Source organism: Trachymyrmex septentrionalis, unplaced genomic scaffold (assembly GCF_001594115.1).
Source record: "Trachymyrmex septentrionalis isolate Tsep2-gDNA-1 unplaced genomic scaffold, Tsep1.0 scaffold86, whole genome shotgun sequence".
In the NCBI taxonomy this organism is placed as follows: Eukaryota; Metazoa; Arthropoda; class Insecta; order Hymenoptera; family Formicidae; genus Trachymyrmex; species Trachymyrmex septentrionalis.
Window position 1 is genome coordinate 1581519 of NW_017306049.1, and position 19561 is coordinate 1601079.

Sequence of the window (19561 nt, forward strand, 5' to 3'; positions counted from 1 at the left end):
GAAAAGAGAGAAAAAATTAGCTCCGAGAGAAGACGTCGGCTCGTCGAGGAATTGCACTCTCCGACGAGAAGAAATTCCGACAAAGACGCGTCATAGTCCGGGGGTCCGACGATCTGTGGCAGGTTAATATCGTTGAGATGCGTCCGTACTCGGACTTCAACAGAGGTCACCACTACATACACCGTCATCGATGTGTTGAGCAAATACGCGTGGGCATTACCGCTCAAGAGCAAGGGTGGAAGCGAGACGGCTAATGCTATCGCTGAGATCGTTCGAGAGAGTGAAAGATGTCCGAAACATTTACAAACAGATATGGGGAAAGAATTTTACAACGCCGATGTACAGATAATCTTGAAAAAACACAACGTTAATCACTATTCCATGTATTTGACGTTGAAAGCGTCAGTGGTCGAGCGGTTCAATCGCACGCTCAAAAAAGATATGTGGAAGATGTTTACACTCAACGGCAATTACGTTAAGTGAATCGACGAGCAGCCGCGTCTCGTGTCAGATTACAATGCGCGCAAACATCGCACCATCGGCATGCGACCTGCCGACGTAATTTCCGATCGCCGAAAGACTCTTGAGCACAGTGTAAGCGCGATAAAGATAGCGGGTCCTGCAAAATTCAAAGTAGGCGATTCGGTACGCATGAGCAAGTACAAGACGATTTTTGAGAAGAATTACACACCAAATTGGACCACCGAGATGTTTACGATCGTTAAGGTACAGCATACCAATCCCGTAACTTATCTACTCGAGGACTATCGTGGAAAATCCGTCGCTGTAGCGTTCTACGAGCACGAGTTGCACCGCGCTACTCATCTAGACGTGTATCTCGTGGAGAAAGTGTTGCGAAGGAAGGGCGACGAAGTGTACGTTAAGTGGCTGGGATTCGATGGATTGCATAATTCATGGATACACAAAAACAATGTTATTTGATAAAATTTGTATTAATTGATATATTTTGTATACATATAACAATATAAGTATATAAACGTGTAAAATATTTGTTTATTATCCTTTCCATTTTTAGAGATATAAAATACGTATATAAATGTACGATACATAAAATGAAAAATAATAGTAAATACATAACAAATGACACTACATAAAATATAACAGTAATACTTATATAAAACGTAAAAAACATACATAATGTGTAAATTATAATGATAATAGTACATAATATAGTAACAAGTATGTAGATTGTATGAGAATATTTAAAAAATGTAAAAAGACATACACAAAGCACAAAGTAAGATAATACATAAAGCATAATAATAGTAATACACTGAATCAGTAATATGTACACTATGAATCATATACACTGTATGAAAATATAAAAAATGTAAAAACATAATAGTATTATAATATAAATGTTGATATGTACATATATTACAAAGATATCCGCCAATGTCCCAACGGTAACGTCTCCGTCGAGTCCAGTACGACGCATCGTTTGTCGGAGCGATTTTCGATTCGGATATCGTGTATACCTCGTGCAATTTAGATCGTATACACGATTGATGACGAGTCATTTCAATTTCTTCGTTCAAATACTACGTGTAATCGTCGAACGTTATCGTTCGCGCTACGACGTTACTCTTTACGTTTTTTACCTTTTTAGTGTCCTTCTTGCCGTCCACCCTCATCGCGTACATCTTCGCTCTGAGATCAACGAATTCGGTCATTATCGCTCCGTTATTTTCGTCCTTCTTCAGACCGGGTACTTTTTTGTCCGCGAGAGGCATACCGTATGCGTTGTCCGTCGGATATTCGCTCGTGTCGAATCTAGTGATATCGCGTTTCATAGTCTCCTAAACGTCCTCGCACTCGCCGCGGTATACGAGTATAAGACTGTCTGTATTGATGTACATAATTTTACATTTGTCGCGAAACAGTGGTAACATATACTCGTGATGAAATTCATACAAGACTTTCAATATGTCGAGTATACACATATCCACGTAAATCGGCTTGTTGAACTTCACTTCGAGTTTGCGCAGTTCGACGGCGATTAAATTTTCCGCAAAGACGGCTGTGGAAATTCAGTTTTGCAATCATTACCTCCGCGCCGTCTCCATTTTATTAATAATTTTACGTCGACGTGGTTGCGCACATTCTCCATAGTTTTACCGAATACCGCGTTGTTCAGTTTATACAAATTTTTTCCGAAATCGTTTTTCGCGCACATTCTGAAATTTATATTAAGTTCAATATAATCGCGAAGCCATGGAGATTGCGCGAATTGTAGCATCCGATGGATCTTTGTTTGACGCGAAGACCGTGACGAGTACATTGCTGCAAGTTACGGTAGTAGATGACGTAACGCTGTTTATCATAAACTTCTAGCGTCGCTAGAAGTTTATGTTCGCGCTTGTCGAGCGGCTTATCGCGCGTCGGATAGAACGGTAGGTCATTGTCGATCGTGTAGATGCTGCGGATACTCGAGAATATAACCGAGACGAATCCAGAGCGATCGCGCTCGCGTCAAAGTTCGCAGCGTCTTCGACCCATTGAAATTTGGCGTATGGCAATGGTTGACACATCGCCCACCCGTAAATTGTTAACGTTGTAATACATCAAATACGACAGTTCCAACAGGTCTTACGAATGCATATACTTGTTATTAGTCTGCGCGTGCCTGAACATTGACGCAAGTGGAACTTGCATATACAGGAGATTGACATGCTTGTCCTTCTTGTCACTGGTGAGCCGTAGAGGAAGGACTTGTTTATTCTCGATGCCGTATACTTACATTGATCGACACCGCGTTCAACCGTTCGAATTTATTAATGTCTTTTAATGTGATTGGAAATTCGATACCCGCGAAATTTAACACCGTCGTATATTGTGGATACGATGACTCTCGCTCCATGTTTTTCAGCCGGGTACAGAACGGCGACCACCGATCACGCGAAGCACGCATTGTCCATCGTACTAACATTGATCACCGCTCGTTTCGTCGCTATTTCCGGCGACATTTCGAAGTAACATCTCGCGCGCATGGGATTTAGTTTGTTCACATTCACTACCAAATTGAGGATTCGCGACAATGCCCGCCCGCTGTCGCGTTCCTAGAACTCTTCGAGTGATATCAACGTGGGCTCGATGATATGCTGCTCGTACCATTCGCGCAAATCGGTGTATCGATATATCTCGCTGTTCTTAGCATTTATACTCTTAATGTCACGTTTGTTGTTCGTCGCAAACTCACCGTTGAACGCGGTGTTCACGTTTGCACTATCATGTCTTTCTACAGCGTTTCGCATATATTCGAGCACTATTTCTCTCGCGTCTTCCAAAAACCGTCGCGGCTCGATGTAATCCACGTTGACTACAGCACCTGTCAATATACGGCTTTCAAACGCGGCGTCGATCTCTCGCCACACGAGAGATCTTTCGTCGCGATTCGCATACCCGCCACCAACGTGCACGAAACGTCGCTCTAATTGAGTCTTTGCACCCGCGAGTCGCGCGATCCTCGCCACCACGGATTGCCTGTGTCCAACAGTAAGGCGCGGACGCTTGACACGGTTTTCGAGCCGCTCGATGCACTCGTCGTATCGTTGCAGCCACGCGAAACATTACACCAAAGTAGCGACCTGGCCGCACTGCTCCAACAATTCGCGTTCCACTCACTCGTGATTTCCCATGTCTTTTTTTTTCTTTAGATCACTTCACACTCTTACATGGAACACTTGCACGTGACTCATTCACATACGTTGCAACATCGCTTTACATCTAGAATGTCATAGTGCTTTATCACCTTTTTATTATGTTCGTTTACTAAGGTACACTCTTTACAATGATAGCATAATTAATCACTCATATACTTATCACACAAGTCACGAAACATTTTTTTAGCAGGATTCTCCTCGCAGTTTTGTAATATGGCATCACTAATTTGTCCTTTATCATTACTTCAACGCATTTCTCACCATCTGCAGGAATCTTAATACGCCTACAACTATATTAAATCTTATTTTCACTTTGCATTGAGTAATAACATTGTTCCTTTATTAAACCAAAAGCTTTGTACCAAAAATTTCTCTTCGAAGTCAATATGCACCATTTCGTCTCCTAACCGTCCGAACCAATATTCCTTATCATCATTAATGACGATTCCCTGTTTTGCATTATGTGTACCTATTTCTCGATCGTGTAGAAACTGCACCAGCGATATTCGCACATCTTTGTCTCTCCTCCGCGGATCACAGTCTTCAGGCACACTTTTTGCATTCATTTTTTCACAATACTGTTTATAATAGTTTTTCAATGTGTGCAGAGTGAACACATGCTGCACGGAAATATAGTGTACATTGGCAGTTCACAATTCGTGCAAAACCAACCGCCTAGCGCATCAATATAATCGATGTCGTGCTTTCTTACAAGATACATTCCTACAATATCGGTGTCAGCCAAACGTATCATACATGTTACACACACATTTAAAGCACCGCCCGTTGTATAGTAGCACTGGATCATGTAGTGTTTAGTATGACCGTTCAGTGCGCGAATTTCTGGAGACGGCACAAATTTTTCTGCGTGTCCGTATCGTGCTCATTCAAGTCGCTAACACTACCAGTATCATCGGATAGCACTTCTTCGTCGAAATCTTGGTCCATTATTTCTTCAAAATCTACATCAATTTCTTCTAACACTTCGAACACTTCGTCTCTAATATTCGCGAACTGTTCCGGATCCACGTTTCTAATGTGCTCGACTATGTTGGCTATGTCCTCACCGTTCGCACGATGATTAGCCATACTTTTCACATTACACTTATTGCGACCGATTCATTCGTCTTCCAGGGCATCAACTGCGGAACTGAGCGCTTATAACTCATTATATATTATATTTCATTTGTGACTTCTTTGTCCCTTTGCCTATTGGATCATACTTTATTTAGAAGTAGATAAGGCAGCATTGCGAGCGATTCTAGTTTATATAAACTGCATCAATGCTTCTCTTAACGCGTCACTACATATCGCTACATCGATCTCTCTCTCTCTCTCTCTCTCTCTCTCTCTCTCTCTCTCTCTTCTCAGAAAAAATCGTTATCGACACTTCTTCGAAGAAATTTAAGGGCTATGGGAACGCAGTGTGATTTCATACTTTTCACTGGAGTATTTCACTTTCATTTTACTGTAGAAGAGTTATGTTTTGCTTAGCAGTCGAACATCGGCGCTTCTCTTAACGCATCGCGATGTATCATCGATCTGATAGTGTATATAAACAGTGTATATAACTTTTTTCATTCAATCATAAATTTCGATTACGAGTGATAAGATATGGATCGTGTGAAAGAATATACGTCAAAAATCGATCGAGCGCAAGGGGTATCGTCCCTTGTCATCAGGTCCGCCAAGTCCACCACCATCGAGGGAAAAAGAGATATTGGGAATATCCAGATAAAAAAGCATCAAAATCGCCAACATATTGCTCATCAACATCATTAAAATCGCCAACATGTTCCTCATCAACATCATCAAAATCGTCAACATATTCCTCATCAACGTCATCAATGCTATTAAAATATAAGCCATAGCTAGCAATGTTCGAGCCGCCGATTGCATTCGAACGCTGTCGACCGCGAAAAAAATGTAATAAAGTATGAGAAAAAAACATGCACGGAATGCAAGAGATCTGGGTTTGACTCCCGGCCGAGGCAATATTTTTCGCAAGTTTATTATACGAGTAGTTTATTATAGTTTTTTAAGATTTGGAAAATTTTTGAGAGATTATTTGTTTCAGATTGATTGTGTGAATCCGATAATTTCATCGACTCGCAATTTATTTCTGAAAATTAATTCAATTTAAATGAATGTTTTTATTATTTTATTAACTATTATATAATAGTTCAACATCTTAACACTCGGACCGGTAAGGCGCTTCGTATTTCAAATTTTAATATAAACAATCTCGTTTCCAATCATATTGTTTAAATTTTTCCCTTAAAAAAATTGAAAAAATAGATAGACTACAAAAGAGAATATCGCCGATTCTATCGTATCACGTGACATTCAGATTATTTCTCTAAAAATTAATAGACCTGGCTTCAATAGTTCTCAATTCGCTTTTCCGAATCCAATCCATCGTATATGAATCTATCAGGTTTTCTATATTGACATCCAAAAGTTTCATATAAGTGTATATGAAAGAGCGTATATGTGGCAAAACTATTTTTGCCAGTAGTCGGTATATCTGAACGTATATGCAACACTCAGCATGTATCTATGTGGCTATATTCGGAAAAATCCAATAAAATTATTTCTCTAAAAATTAATATACCATGCTTAAACCAAGTTTTCAACCCGTTTTTTCGGATTTGATCTATCCAATGATATTTTGTGGAAGCTGCAGGTGTTAGTGATTTTTTAATAATATGTCTATATATATAATTATTAAGTGTTTGTGTTTACAAATGTGTAGTTAATCTCCTTGATTTTCAGAACACGTTATTACGCGATTTCAAGTTGGGAGCGATACCCCTATTGGCGTTTGCCATCAGCTTTAGTGTTAGTTACTATTAAGAACATAGACATAGAATAGACCCAGCATCCACTTTATGCTTTTCTATAACATATGCTGGCAGAACGATGCGAAAGGCAAAATATCATAGTAACCTATTTTTCTCTGCACGCGCATCTTGACATTTATATTAATAAATAAAATAAAATAAGATATAAAAGTTAGGGTAATACTCAAGAATTTTATCTTTCTCACCGATTTTGATGAAATTAAAGCAGAAAATATTTATTCTAGCTTCATTTGCATGTCTTTATGCCATTGATGTGACAGATTTCCTAATCTGAACAGTCGTTAACTTCAACGACTTATATCTCGGGGCAGAGCGTCACTTTTTTTGCCAGATTTGTTCATTTCATCCAAAAACGCATTAAATGAGCCTAATTTCGTCAAAGTGAGGAAGGTAGAATTCTTGAGTATTACCAAAATAAGTTTGCTGTCAAGATGTGCGCTCAGAAAAGGATAAGTTGCTGCGATGTTTCCGATATTTTACCTCTCGTACCGTTCTGCCAAACCTATATAGATATAGTTAATACTGGGTCTATCTTATGTGTCTATGATTAAGAGTTTAGAAATTCGTATATATGACATGATCTGGCCGTGTTATTATCTCCGTTACCCTTTGAGGGGAGACAGGAGTAATTAAATTAAGAGGGAGAAAGAACTAGAGAGAGAAAGAGAGAGAGAGAGAGAGAGAGAGAGAAAGAGAGAAAGAGAGAAAGAGAGCACGAAAGACGGTGCACGGAAAGACGGTGCAACGCTGTGAGAATTACGGCTGCACATGTTGATTTCTAGTCTTCATAAAAGGTAAGAATTAGCTATTTATAATTTTATACAATAAGAATACATATAAACAGATATAATTTATTAGACTATGGAATTACAATTTGTAATTATATACACTTTGCCACATTTAATTTAACCTAAACTTAATCTAATAATGCGCTGCGGTCACATTTTAATGTGATTGGAAACAAGACCGTCTATATAAATATTAAGACTTTAAATACAAAGCGCCTTTTCGGTCGAGTGTTAAGATGTTGAACTACTATCTAATATACATTCAATTGAATTGAATTAATATTTCAGAAAATAAGAATGTATATTAGATAGAATGTATATTAGATAGTAGTTCAACATCTTAACACTCGACCGAAAAGGCGCTTTGTATTTAAAGTCTTCACATTTTAATGCTTTATAGTTAAATTCCCTGCTTTAAAACACAAATTCACTTGTAATGCAGATTTATATAATATATTTTCAGAAAAAAATTTATTTTTTATTTCCTAATCCTAAAATGAAATTAATTTGTAGATATCGACTTGCAGTTGAAGAATAGCACTCAGCTGTACTTAAAGGTTATTATTTCATCTTTAGAAAATATAATTACCATGGTTAGTAAAATCGTTAGTTACAATTATTTAATTATTCCGGAATAAAAAATATGTAGAAATTCTTTTTTTTGGTTCAAATTTCAATTTACAAATTATTCTATCTAACTTTAATTATGTACAATAAAAATTAATACGCTCTAAAGAAAATTCTAAAAAATAATAAATAAAATGCCAATTTGAGCCGACACTGATTATTAGTGTGTATTTTAATACCATTTATTCGAAATGAATATTAAACGTATACGTTTCGACTTACAAGGTCCTCTTTAGTACAAAAAGATATATTAACAAAATTACATAATGATAGCGCATACGAGTATAAACTAATAACATAAAAAGCGAGAAAAACGTGGTGAGGTCCGAGTTAATCTTGGTCATTAAATTACTAAGTTAACTAAAAAGAAAAATATTTTTTGTTTAAAAAAACCAACCCAAAAGGTTAAAAATAATTTAAAAAATGCTAACATGAGATTATGCGCGAAAAATACGGTAAAAAAAAACTTACATGACTATCAAGATTGAACTGTTTTTGTAAGGTTTGTTGCATATGTTCCATTAAATTGTTTCATTTATTGTGTAATACACATGTGAATAAATTAAAAAGTTAATATAAATAACAGTAAAAATCCCATTTTAGTTCACTTACAAAGATAATAAGTAAAAATATAAATAATAAATAACAAATATAAATGATATAGATTAGAAGCATTACGTCTCTACAAATAGATCAATATATAACGGATCAAGAGAAAGTGTATCGTTTTGTAAATTCAGGCCGTGTTTTTATTTTTTAATATGTATCATCTCTGATAACAATCTTTTATATAAAATTTGCTCTTTGTCTAAAATATGTACGTTATCCTAATCAAAATCATGAAATAAGTCCATTACGACAACGTCAAGCGAAAACGGTCGTGGTCAAATCGCGATGAGCCGGCCAAGCCAGGATCAGGAAGGTTTTGCTGTGTGTTTGGTGGGATTGGCAGGGCATCATCTACTATGAGCTGCTCCCCTACAGCCAAACTCTTAATTCGGACCTGTACTGTCAACAATTGGACCGTCTGAAAGAAGCAATCGCCCAGAAGCGGCCAGCTTTGGCCAATAGGAGAGGAATTGTGTTCCATCAAGACATCACACACATCGATAGTGACTCGCCAGAAGCTCCGGGAGCTTGGTTGGGAGGTTCTTATGCATCCACCTTATAGTCCGAACCTGGCACCAAGTGATTATCATCTGTTCCTGTCTATGGCGAATGATTTTGCTGGTGAAAAATTCGCCTCAAGAGAAGCTTGTGAAAATCGACTGTCCCAGTTTTTTGCCAATAGGGACGAGAGTTTCTATGAGAGAGGCATAATGAAATTACCTTCAAAATGGCAACAAGTTATCGAACAAAACGGTACATATTTGATCTAAATCGGATCATTCTAACTATGCTAAATAAAGCCTTCAATTTAATGCAAAAATAATAGATTTCTTTTTACTACACCTTATATTAGAAATTTTTTTACAATTTATTAATTTAAAATTCAAAATTACAATAAGGAGCTACAAGCCAAGTAATTTGCAAATATTAAACTTATTATAAACTTCTTAAATTATTAAGTGTCAAACGTTTCGACCTAGCACGAGATCAATGTCAGATTGTCTGTCTGCAATCTATTGATGTGAGGAATAAAAACGCCCTATCGTTGAATGTAAAGCAGTAAAATCACTTTCTTATTAACCATTATCGTTCTCAATGAGTTAACGTATCTGTTAATTTGAAGTTAGAATTGTCAATCCGACATCTCCAGGTTTCAGAACACACATAAATCTATGATTGTGCGGTAATTTGATGAAACTATTGTACATAGTTACTCAACTAGAGCTTTATTTTTTATGTTCTATATACATTTTATATTATGCATTTATGATTTCACAAACTCATATGTTATCAACATTGACAATGACCTCATGATAGATCAAAGCGTTTGTTAGTTAATAATTTATGTAATTTAAGGTAATATTAAAAATTACTTGGCTTATAGCTCCTTATGGTAATTTCTTCGAATTTTAGTCTTTGAGCTATTTCTAACTACACTAATTTAAAACTTATAAAAAATATTAAAATATAAAGTTGTTATCTCAATTCTCTTAAGATAATAAATAATGGTAACTAAAGGTTTTAACGTTATCATTATACTTTATATTTTATTTTCACTGAAAAGGCCATAGTAAAGACCAAAATTTAACCTTTATTTATGAAGATATTTTTTAGATGTTTTTAGTTTTTATTTAATTATAATTATTCCTTAACAAACCAAATAATAATAAGTAACGGGCAAAGTAAGAGTCAACACATTTCTTTGAAATTAACAAAAAATATATTATAATTAACAGAGATAAAATTACATAACGCAAAAAATTAGAATCGAAATTACGAAAATAATTAAAAGTTACAAGTTTCGGCTATCGGATTGAGTCCTCTTCAAATTAACATAACGAAAAAATCGCAGAATAACAAAAGTACAGAAAGATATTTGTCCACATACATCGAAGAACAACGTGGTCTACAAGATTTCATGTAATAATTGTGACGCGTCATACATGGGACAGACGAGTAGAAAATTAAAGACCAGGATTGCTGAACATCGCAATCACATTAGATACAACACTTCTAGTCGTTCTGTCATAACTGAGCATAGGAGACATCTTGATCACGAATTTAAAAGGGATGAAGTCGTAATTTTAGACGAAGAGCCTTGCTATCGGAGACGTTTGGTTTCAGAGATGCTTAATATCAGAAAGCAGAAGAATGGTCTCAATTTACAAACTGACACCGATGGCCTGCACAAGGCTTATATTCCCATCATAAATAAAGTTTGGCTTTTTGATACTAACAGTCCGTCTCCTCTCTCAATCTGTGTTGATCTGCACTAATGAACGTACATAATAATCGACACGTAATGTCTGTCTTACACATCTGCGTTCCTTCTTTCTGTATATATTTCAAAAGTTTTTTATTCCTTTTTGGACACGCTCGTTTGAATTTTTTACACATGATTTCTGGCGAGTTTTTATTATATTTTTTATTATTTTTTATTAGATTTCCAGTATGTTAATTTATTTACGCGTAGATCTTTTTGTGGTACGTTTTTTTAATTTATCTTTTTATCAACTAGAACTTTGCCAAGATATTTTTAATACATTTGACGGTTCAATCGTACGGAAATAATGTTGAACTCGACATCAAGACTCACCCGAACTGTGAATGTTCGGAATATGCGATTATTTGCGATAATTGATTTTATTCTGCGATTTTTTCATTATGTTAATATCTGAAGAGGGCTCAATCCGGTAGCCGAAACTTGTAACTTTTAATCATTTTCGTAATTTCGATTCTAATTTTTTGCGTTATGTAATTTTACCTCTATTAATTATAATATATTTTTTGTTAATTTCAAAGAAATGTGTTGACTTTTACTTTGCCCGTTACTTATTATTATTTGTTTTATATAGAAAGAGTCCTTCGATTTGTTATTTATTCCTTAACAAGACAAGAGGAGTCTCAGGAATTCACAGAGCATTTTTTAATAATATTTTTTGTGTTTTCACATTTTGTGCATGTATAGCGTTAAGTTTTTTAACGAACTTTACCAAGCATAAGTTTTACTATTGAATAATTATCTTACTTTAGGTAAGCTAGTTAAATTCCGAAACTCAACTCTTCCGATTTTGAATAAATCATTTTCTCTTTGATTTTTGTATTTTTCGAAATTGAAATTTGCGTGCTACTTCACAATTCGTCTGCAAAATAATAAAGGCTTTCGAGACCCGAATTGCTCGATTACGTACACACAAAAAAAATTCGGTTTGTGTAACTGAATTTCGGTTAGGACAACCGAAATTTTCTGTTTTCTGGGGATCAAATAAAAACTCGGTTATAAGATCAAAAAATTCCTATAATAGGTTTCCGCTACTCAGGCAATTGTTTTTGGTTATCTCAACCGAATATTAACGCTGTCTCTGCAACCAATAACTTAATTATAATAACGAATGTTTATAGTAATAAAAAACAAACGTTCTGCCGCTCTGACTATTTACTCTCATTTGTAATAACTATTTATATAGTATGACACGCGTTATCGAGTATTTTAGTTGATGGAGATAAGTTTTCGATTATCTTTGCAATCAATTTCGTGTTTCACAAACCAATAATTTTGTTTATATAAAGGAAGTTTTTGGTAGAGTCAGACATATTCTTAATTAATACATCTTATTATATACATAATTCATTTTTACATATTTATTTTTTTGACATTGACTTAAAGTATTGAAATTGAACAATATACATTGCTCAATTTCAATACTCCAAATTAATGATAAGAAGCATACATGTATAAAATGCATTATCGTCTGTAAGATGTATTAATGAAGAATATGTCTGATTATATATAATATAAAACTTTTTTTGAGAAGTTTATAAACTCTACTTATAAAATCATACAAAAATTAATCGGTAAAAAATGTTATAACGGAATGAACAAATCATATAAAAATCAAATTACAATTCACAAAATTTATTCAAAAATAGCAGTTTTTTAATATAAATATATTTATAATAAAATATATAGTCCAAATTATTACATTTATTTTACAACAGTGCTGGAATTTACTTGCAACTTTCGGCCGATTTTCAGCTTGATTCCCTTACCTTACCAACCTACGCGTAATCTAAATGCTGATCGGCATTGAAATTCAGTTAATGTCACTGGATGTTGTGAACCTCTTTACTAACGTCCCCATTGACTATGCGATAGACTGTATTAAAGACCATTGGCGATTTATTTCTAGAGATTGTTGTTTACCGGAAAGAAATTCATCAAAGCGGTTCAATTCGTTTTAGATTTCTATGTTTTTGATAGTGTTACATATAGGCAGAATTACGAGACTTCTATGGGCTGTCCGTTATCTCCCATCATCGCGGATCTAGTTATGCGAAAGCTGGAGGTTAGAGCTTTGTCTTCGATTCGGTTTCCGTTGCTCTTTTACTATAGGTTTGTTGACGACATATTGGCGGCACCTACGTCTTTGGTTAATTCCATTCTTCATATTTTTAATTCTCAGCATCCTAGACTTCAGTTTACTATGAAGGTAGGGGGTGATAGATAGATTTTTTTAGTTACAGTGATTAGGCATAATGAATTGATAGAGTTCAATTACAGTGATTAGGGATAATGGATTGATAGAATTCAATTGGTATCACAAGCCGATTTTTTTGGGTAAATATTTAAATTTTTGGTCATTCTGTTTCTCAAAAAATAGGTACAATCGCTGGATTAGTTGACAGGGCAGTTTTACTTTTAAATCCTAAATTTCACCTTGATAATTTGTGTTTCATTATTAAAGTATTGTTAAAGAATGATTATCCATTGAACTTTAAATTTGAGAATATTAACAATTGTTTGAAGAAAATTATTATAGCTAGAAATAGGAAGAGTGTTATTAATGATAATAGGATTGAAGCAGTACAGCCTTCGCGCTTCACTGTTCCTTTCGTTCGTGATATTACTGAGAAGTAGCAGATTGAATAGCGAGCGTATGAGGGTATTATTCTATACTACTAATAAATTGCGAGAATTCAATAGGGTGCATAAGGACCTTTATCGCGTGACAAGAAATCGAACGGTGTTTATAAGATCTCGTGTAAGAGTTGCGATGCAAGTTATGTGGGACAGATGTGTAGACAGCTGAGATCAAGAATCACGGAGCATAAGAACCACATCAGATGGAACACCTCTACTCGTAATGTTATAACAAAGCATCAGATACAAGAGAGTCATGATTTCGATTGGGTTTCGACAAAGTTACAATACTAGACGAGGAGCCTCACGACAGGAAGAGATTGATTTCGGAGATGATATTCATCAGGAAGCGGACGCACAGACTTAACTTACAGACGAATATGGAGGGGCTTCCCAAGGTCTACCTCTCGATTATAAACAAGCTATAAAAGCTTGAGTTGTTGTCACGTCTAAGTCAGTCAGTGTCGTTCGTACACAGTAATGAATCTTTGTGACGTGATTTTTGATTACTTTCCTTTTCATGGAAGTAATTAGCGTTTCAATAAAAAATTTTTTATTTGTAAGCTTGAATAATACTAGTTAAAACTAAAAGTGACTCACTGTGTCTGATACTGACTAGCCAAAATATCGAGAACCGGTTTTTGAATAATTCATAGTAATGTTTGCGATATAATTTGTGATTTGTGATCAGAATGAGCGTTCTTATTTTCGAGATAATTAATTATAATCTTAAGGTTTTTAATAAATTAGTTTTTCATATTCTCTATTTCGATATTTCCATTATTTCCTTACTTCCGTTCATTTTTCTTTTTTTTTTCTTTCACTCTTTTTGAGTTTAATTCTGGTATTTAATTCTCGAGGTAGGGGAACTCAACTTGACAGAATAATTTTTATTCACAATTTATTTATATTAGTTTGTATTGTCTCTGAGGGCTCAAAAGTGAACCGAAACATGTACTCGTAAGCGCGTTTTAGTAAATAAAGAAGTTTCCTACTTCATAGATATATTATTTGCGTGACATCTTCTGCACTTGACTTCTACTACCGGTATCCTTTCCACTTCTTTGATTTATAAGGAGTCTTGGTTAGTTTGAGTTGTTATACAGATAATGCAAGATATTATGGAATTTTGATTTCAATATATCTGCAAATATTTCTTGATAAAGTCTATGATGTTCAGTAGTCAATGTTTTAAGAAGTTTGACTGCTCTCCTCTAGAGACATTTTGCATTAATCTACAATCTTCCGTAAAATTATATAATAATTCTATAAATCATTATACTACACAAGATCACTTACATAAAAAGCAAAACAAGTAAAAAAAGTTTGTATCTCTGAAGCTGGCATTTTTATTTTTCTTTGTTTAACTTCATCCGCTGAAATAAGTGGTGATTTATTTCTTTGGAATTCATTTTTTTTATAGTTAAAACAGTCTATATGCTCATTTAGTGTTCGAAGCGAGAAAGTTTTCCTTTTAATAATGTATTTATATATAATATGGCTCATTCCATATTTTAAAACCGAGCTTAACATTGTGTAAAATATTAGAAAAATAATTAGAATAAATATTGAAGTATTGAACTTTACTCCAAACAATAATTCTTTAATATCAGTTACGAAAAGATTTATTACTGATACATCCTCCATGTAGTGTTTAGGCTTTCGTTGTAACTCTGACTGTATTTTGCAATTTAACTCTGTGATCTAGAAGCTTTGTAAAATCTACAATAATAAGTTATATATATAGCTCTAAAAAAGCTTTTATAACCTAAAACAAAATTTAGAGCTAAATTGTCATCAAGCAACAATCCCAAAGCAAAATAAATTGTTATTTAAAAACTATTTATTTCAAATGTAATGCCTTCCTTCTGCAAATAATTTATTTCATCCACTACAATATGAAAAATATTTTCATGTAAATACGTATCTCTATCTGAGGAATAAAAGAGAAGGCATAAGAATATGTTTTCTAGTTTTGCTGTGAACTCTGGCGGGATGCAAGGAATTGAAAAATATATTCCTTCCATTTTCTGGATTCCAGTGTGACTACCAAGCGGATTATTGACTTCAAAATCGCTATAATATAAAAAAATTGATAGCACATCTTTACCAACAAAGTATTTAGATTCTTTTTCTCTTCAAATCTCTTCTTGAACAAAATTCGATAAATCTTCTTTTTAATTTTTTCACGTATTCTAAAGTTTTTTGAAGAACTCCAGGAAGACAAAAAATTATAAAACACTTCCCTCATGGGAATAAATTGAGCAGTAACTGAAACAATTTCTTTAATAATTCTATTTTGAAAGAGCTTATTGTCGAATCTATAACCAACAACATATGACTGAGGAGGAATATATGGCCCATTTCTTGAAATATCTTGAGACGATGATACTCTGAATAAACATCCTGAAATGATTCTGTTAAAACCGTAAGAACTTTATCAACTTCTTCCTTTATATCTTTAGCGGGATTTTCCATCAAAATGTTACAAAGTAACGGCTTCAAATTAGCCATTGCATCAGAAAGAAGTTAATAAAAATCATCATAACTAATTGTATATGATTTCTTGGCAAAATAGGATTTGCAGTTTACTTACAAATGTCATTAAATTATTTCTCACACTTTCATTAAGTAAACATATTGTACACCTTCCTTATTTGAAATATCAGAGACATTTTCATCGCTATTTTTCTCATTAATTTAGAATCAATAGCTAATTCTCTTTCCTCACTAATTGTAAGTATGTCTGGGTAAAATAGGTTTCTAACCACTTGGATGCACATAAGTAGGATTTTGATCAAACGTCTTCGAATATTTTCCGGTTCGGAAAATCTCGCCAACAATTCTTTTCTTGACATTTAAATTCTGCATGTTCATTGACTCGTTTTCGTATCTTTAAATGTAAATAAAGACTGTCCACAGAGAGAAAGTTAGTTTTGCACAGAGAACAAAAAGACATGACGTTGTGCAAAAATTAACATTAACTAAAAAGAGGAATATAATTGTAGAACTGATATAACGGATATTATACAAAGAAGCTTATCACTATCTTAGTTTATACATTTTTTAATTTCTTTAACAACGGCTAACAGCTGTATTGCTGTCTCTCTTGTCAAATGGTAATTCATAGATATATTCCTAAATTAATAATCTAACAGGTTTACAAAAATTGGAATAGCCATAATTAAATGAATACAATATTTTAAAATAAACATCAACAGCTTTAATTAGGTTCTCTACGTTGTACGTTCTTGCATCAATAACATAGGAGTCAATCACTAAATCCCATGATTTTCTTACAAGAATCATGAAAGGCTGAACACTTTGTTTCATTTGCCGGGCAGTATTTTCAATTCTTTCAATGCCAGGATCAATATCATCCGTAATCTACAAAAAAATGGAGACATTGATAATATATCCTATTTTCGTTTTTACAAATTACAATGATCAACATACTAAATGCGGATTGAGTGTGTCGATTTATTTTTTGTAGATTTTTTGTAACTGAATCCGAATGTACAAAGTCAATAAGTTCTTAGAAAATCTGACATAAGGCACTCGCAGTGTCATGTCACATTACTTTTTGACAAGTAACATCTTTCAGCTGATTACTGTCAAATTTTGAGCGGAATTCATCGCGTGGTTTCATTTCTGTAGACGATTAAAGCGAACAATCTTTGTATTTTTTGCAAAATGGAAAAAAACGAGTTTCATGCAGTGATCAAACATCTACTTATGAAAGGTTTAACGCCGAAAGAAATCAAAGCCGAGTTGGATAATGTTCATAGCACATCTGCACCAGCGTTTGCGACTGTATACAATTGGATGAATGAATTTAAACGTGGTCGTACATCTACATGTAATGCAGCTCATTCGGGATGTCCAATTGAGGCTGCTGATGCCAGAAATCATTGATAAAGTCCACGATATTGTTTTGACTGATCGACGAGTGAAAGTGCGCGAGCTTGTTGAGGCCACAGGCATATCACATGGCATAGTGATTTCAATTTTGCAGGAACAATTGGATATGAAAAAGCTATCAGCAAGATGGGTGCCGCGTTTGCTCACTGTGGACCATAAACGCGATCGTGTGACGATTTCAAAACAATGTTTGGAGATGTTTCAACATAATCCAGATGAATTTCTGCGTCGATTCATTACTGTGGACGAAAAATGGATCCATCACTTCACACCTGAGACGAAGAACAGTCAAAACAATGAACCAGCTCCGAAGAAGGCGAAGACCATGAAGTCGGCCGGAAAGGTGATGGCTACAGTTTTTTGGGGTTCACGTGGTATAATTCATATCGATTACCTTTCGTCGAAGCAAACAATCAATGGCGATGACTACGCAGCCTTATTGGACCGTTTCAACATTTTAAAAAAACGTCCCCATTTAGCAAAGAAGAAAGTGCTCTTCCATCATGACAATGTACGGGTTCGCACGTACCCGGCACCGATGGCCAAATTCAACGAATTCCGCTACGAATTGCTTCCCCATCCAGCATATTCACCAGATTTAGCCCCCTGCGACTATTTCCTGTTCCCAAACCTTAAGAAATGGTTTGGAGGAAAGAGATTCATCACCAGAGAGCATCTCATCGCCGAAACAGAGGCTTATTTTGAAGAATTGGACAAATCATATTATTCGGCTTGAAAAAGTTGGAGAATCGTTGGATCAAGTGTAATCGAGCTGAAAAGAGACTATGTTGAGAAATGAAAATAAATCGATCAAAAAAAATGCGTTTTACTATATTTTTCTAAAAACTTATTGACTTGCCCTCGTAGCATTGAAATTTTTTGTCTTTAAATGTTTTATTATTATATTTGGTTTTTGAAAAAATTCAAAGATGCAAAAATGTTTTTCAACATTTTCAAATATAAGTGATCGCGTTTATCGCTTACAATTTATAAAAAATTCATCATAAATTGACTACCAATTTATAATTTGTTGTTCATAAGAATCTTAGAAAGATCTTAATATATGATGCCGGATAAAATCTGTAAATAATTTTATTGCGAAAAATATTACCTCGGCCAAAGATGGAGCCCGGATCTTTAGCATTCTATGCTGTTAGACGTGATATACTCGTATATAGATGTAAATATATTTTATTATCTTCTAAGAAATTTGAGTCAACTTAGTATTTTTATTCGAATTGTACATACGATTATTCATGTGTCAAGGAACTTTTAGATTTCGTCGTATTATATAACACAACGACAGGACTCGATATTTTTTTGGCAGTTGACAAAACTGTTAACAAATTTGACAGATTTTAGTAAATGTTCTTCAATTCCGACTAATGGCGCGAAAGCTATGACAGGTTTAAAGAACGGATTCGCCGGTCAATTAAAGCAGCGAAATTTAAATATCCCCATTATTCATTGCATAATACATCAGGAAGCATTAGCCGGTAAAGTTGTAAAACTTTCAACAGCTATGGAGACTATTACTAAAATAATTAATAAAATTAAAGGTGGACATAAGTTCCTTACTCACCGAAAATTTAAATTATTTCTTTATGAACATAAAGCTGTTTGCACAGATGTCCCACTTCATTGTCCAGTTTGTTGGTTTAGTGCTACAAAATGTTTAGAAATATTTTTTGCAATAAGAAAAGACGTTCTCCTTTTCCTGAAAGAAATAAACAACTTAAAATTTAACGAATATATATCTCTTTCCGAAGAAATGAAACATTTCAAAAAGAATGTAATATTTCTTACTGAACTCGCTTTTATTATGAGTAATCAACTTAGGCTTCTCAATTTAAAACTGCAAAGGACGAATCAAAATATTTCCCAGTGAATCACGTTGATTGATTCCGAAAAAAATTGCAGGTATTAAAATCTCACTTAAATGATAATATTTTTTATTTTTTTCCTTCTTTCAAATTCTTCTCAAAGAACAATAATTGCAATTTCAAAAAATATATTCATTTTTTAGATTCTCTTATAGACGAATTTGATACACGGTTTACTTGCTTCGAAAAACTCAGAACTGAATTAATTCTTTTCGAGAATCCCCTTACAGCGCCAATTGAAGGACAGCATCTTGACTTGCAAGAT

At 34.3% G+C, this 19561-nt stretch overlaps 1 protein-coding gene and 1 pseudogene across 1 annotated transcript; both read left to right on the plus strand.

Moving 5' to 3' along the window:
* The first annotated feature begins 543 nt into the window (after positions 1 to 543).
* LOC108755175 lies at positions 544 to 942 on the plus strand. The gene has a single exon (XM_018498030.1). It carries the CDS (start codon positions 544 to 546, stop codon positions 940 to 942), a length of 399 nt encoding a protein of 132 aa, XP_018353532.1.
* A 16345-nt stretch (positions 943 to 17287) lies between these two features.
* Positions 17288 to 18205, plus strand: LOC108755176 (annotated as a pseudogene).
* The last annotated feature ends 1356 nt before the right edge of the window (positions 18206 to 19561 follow it).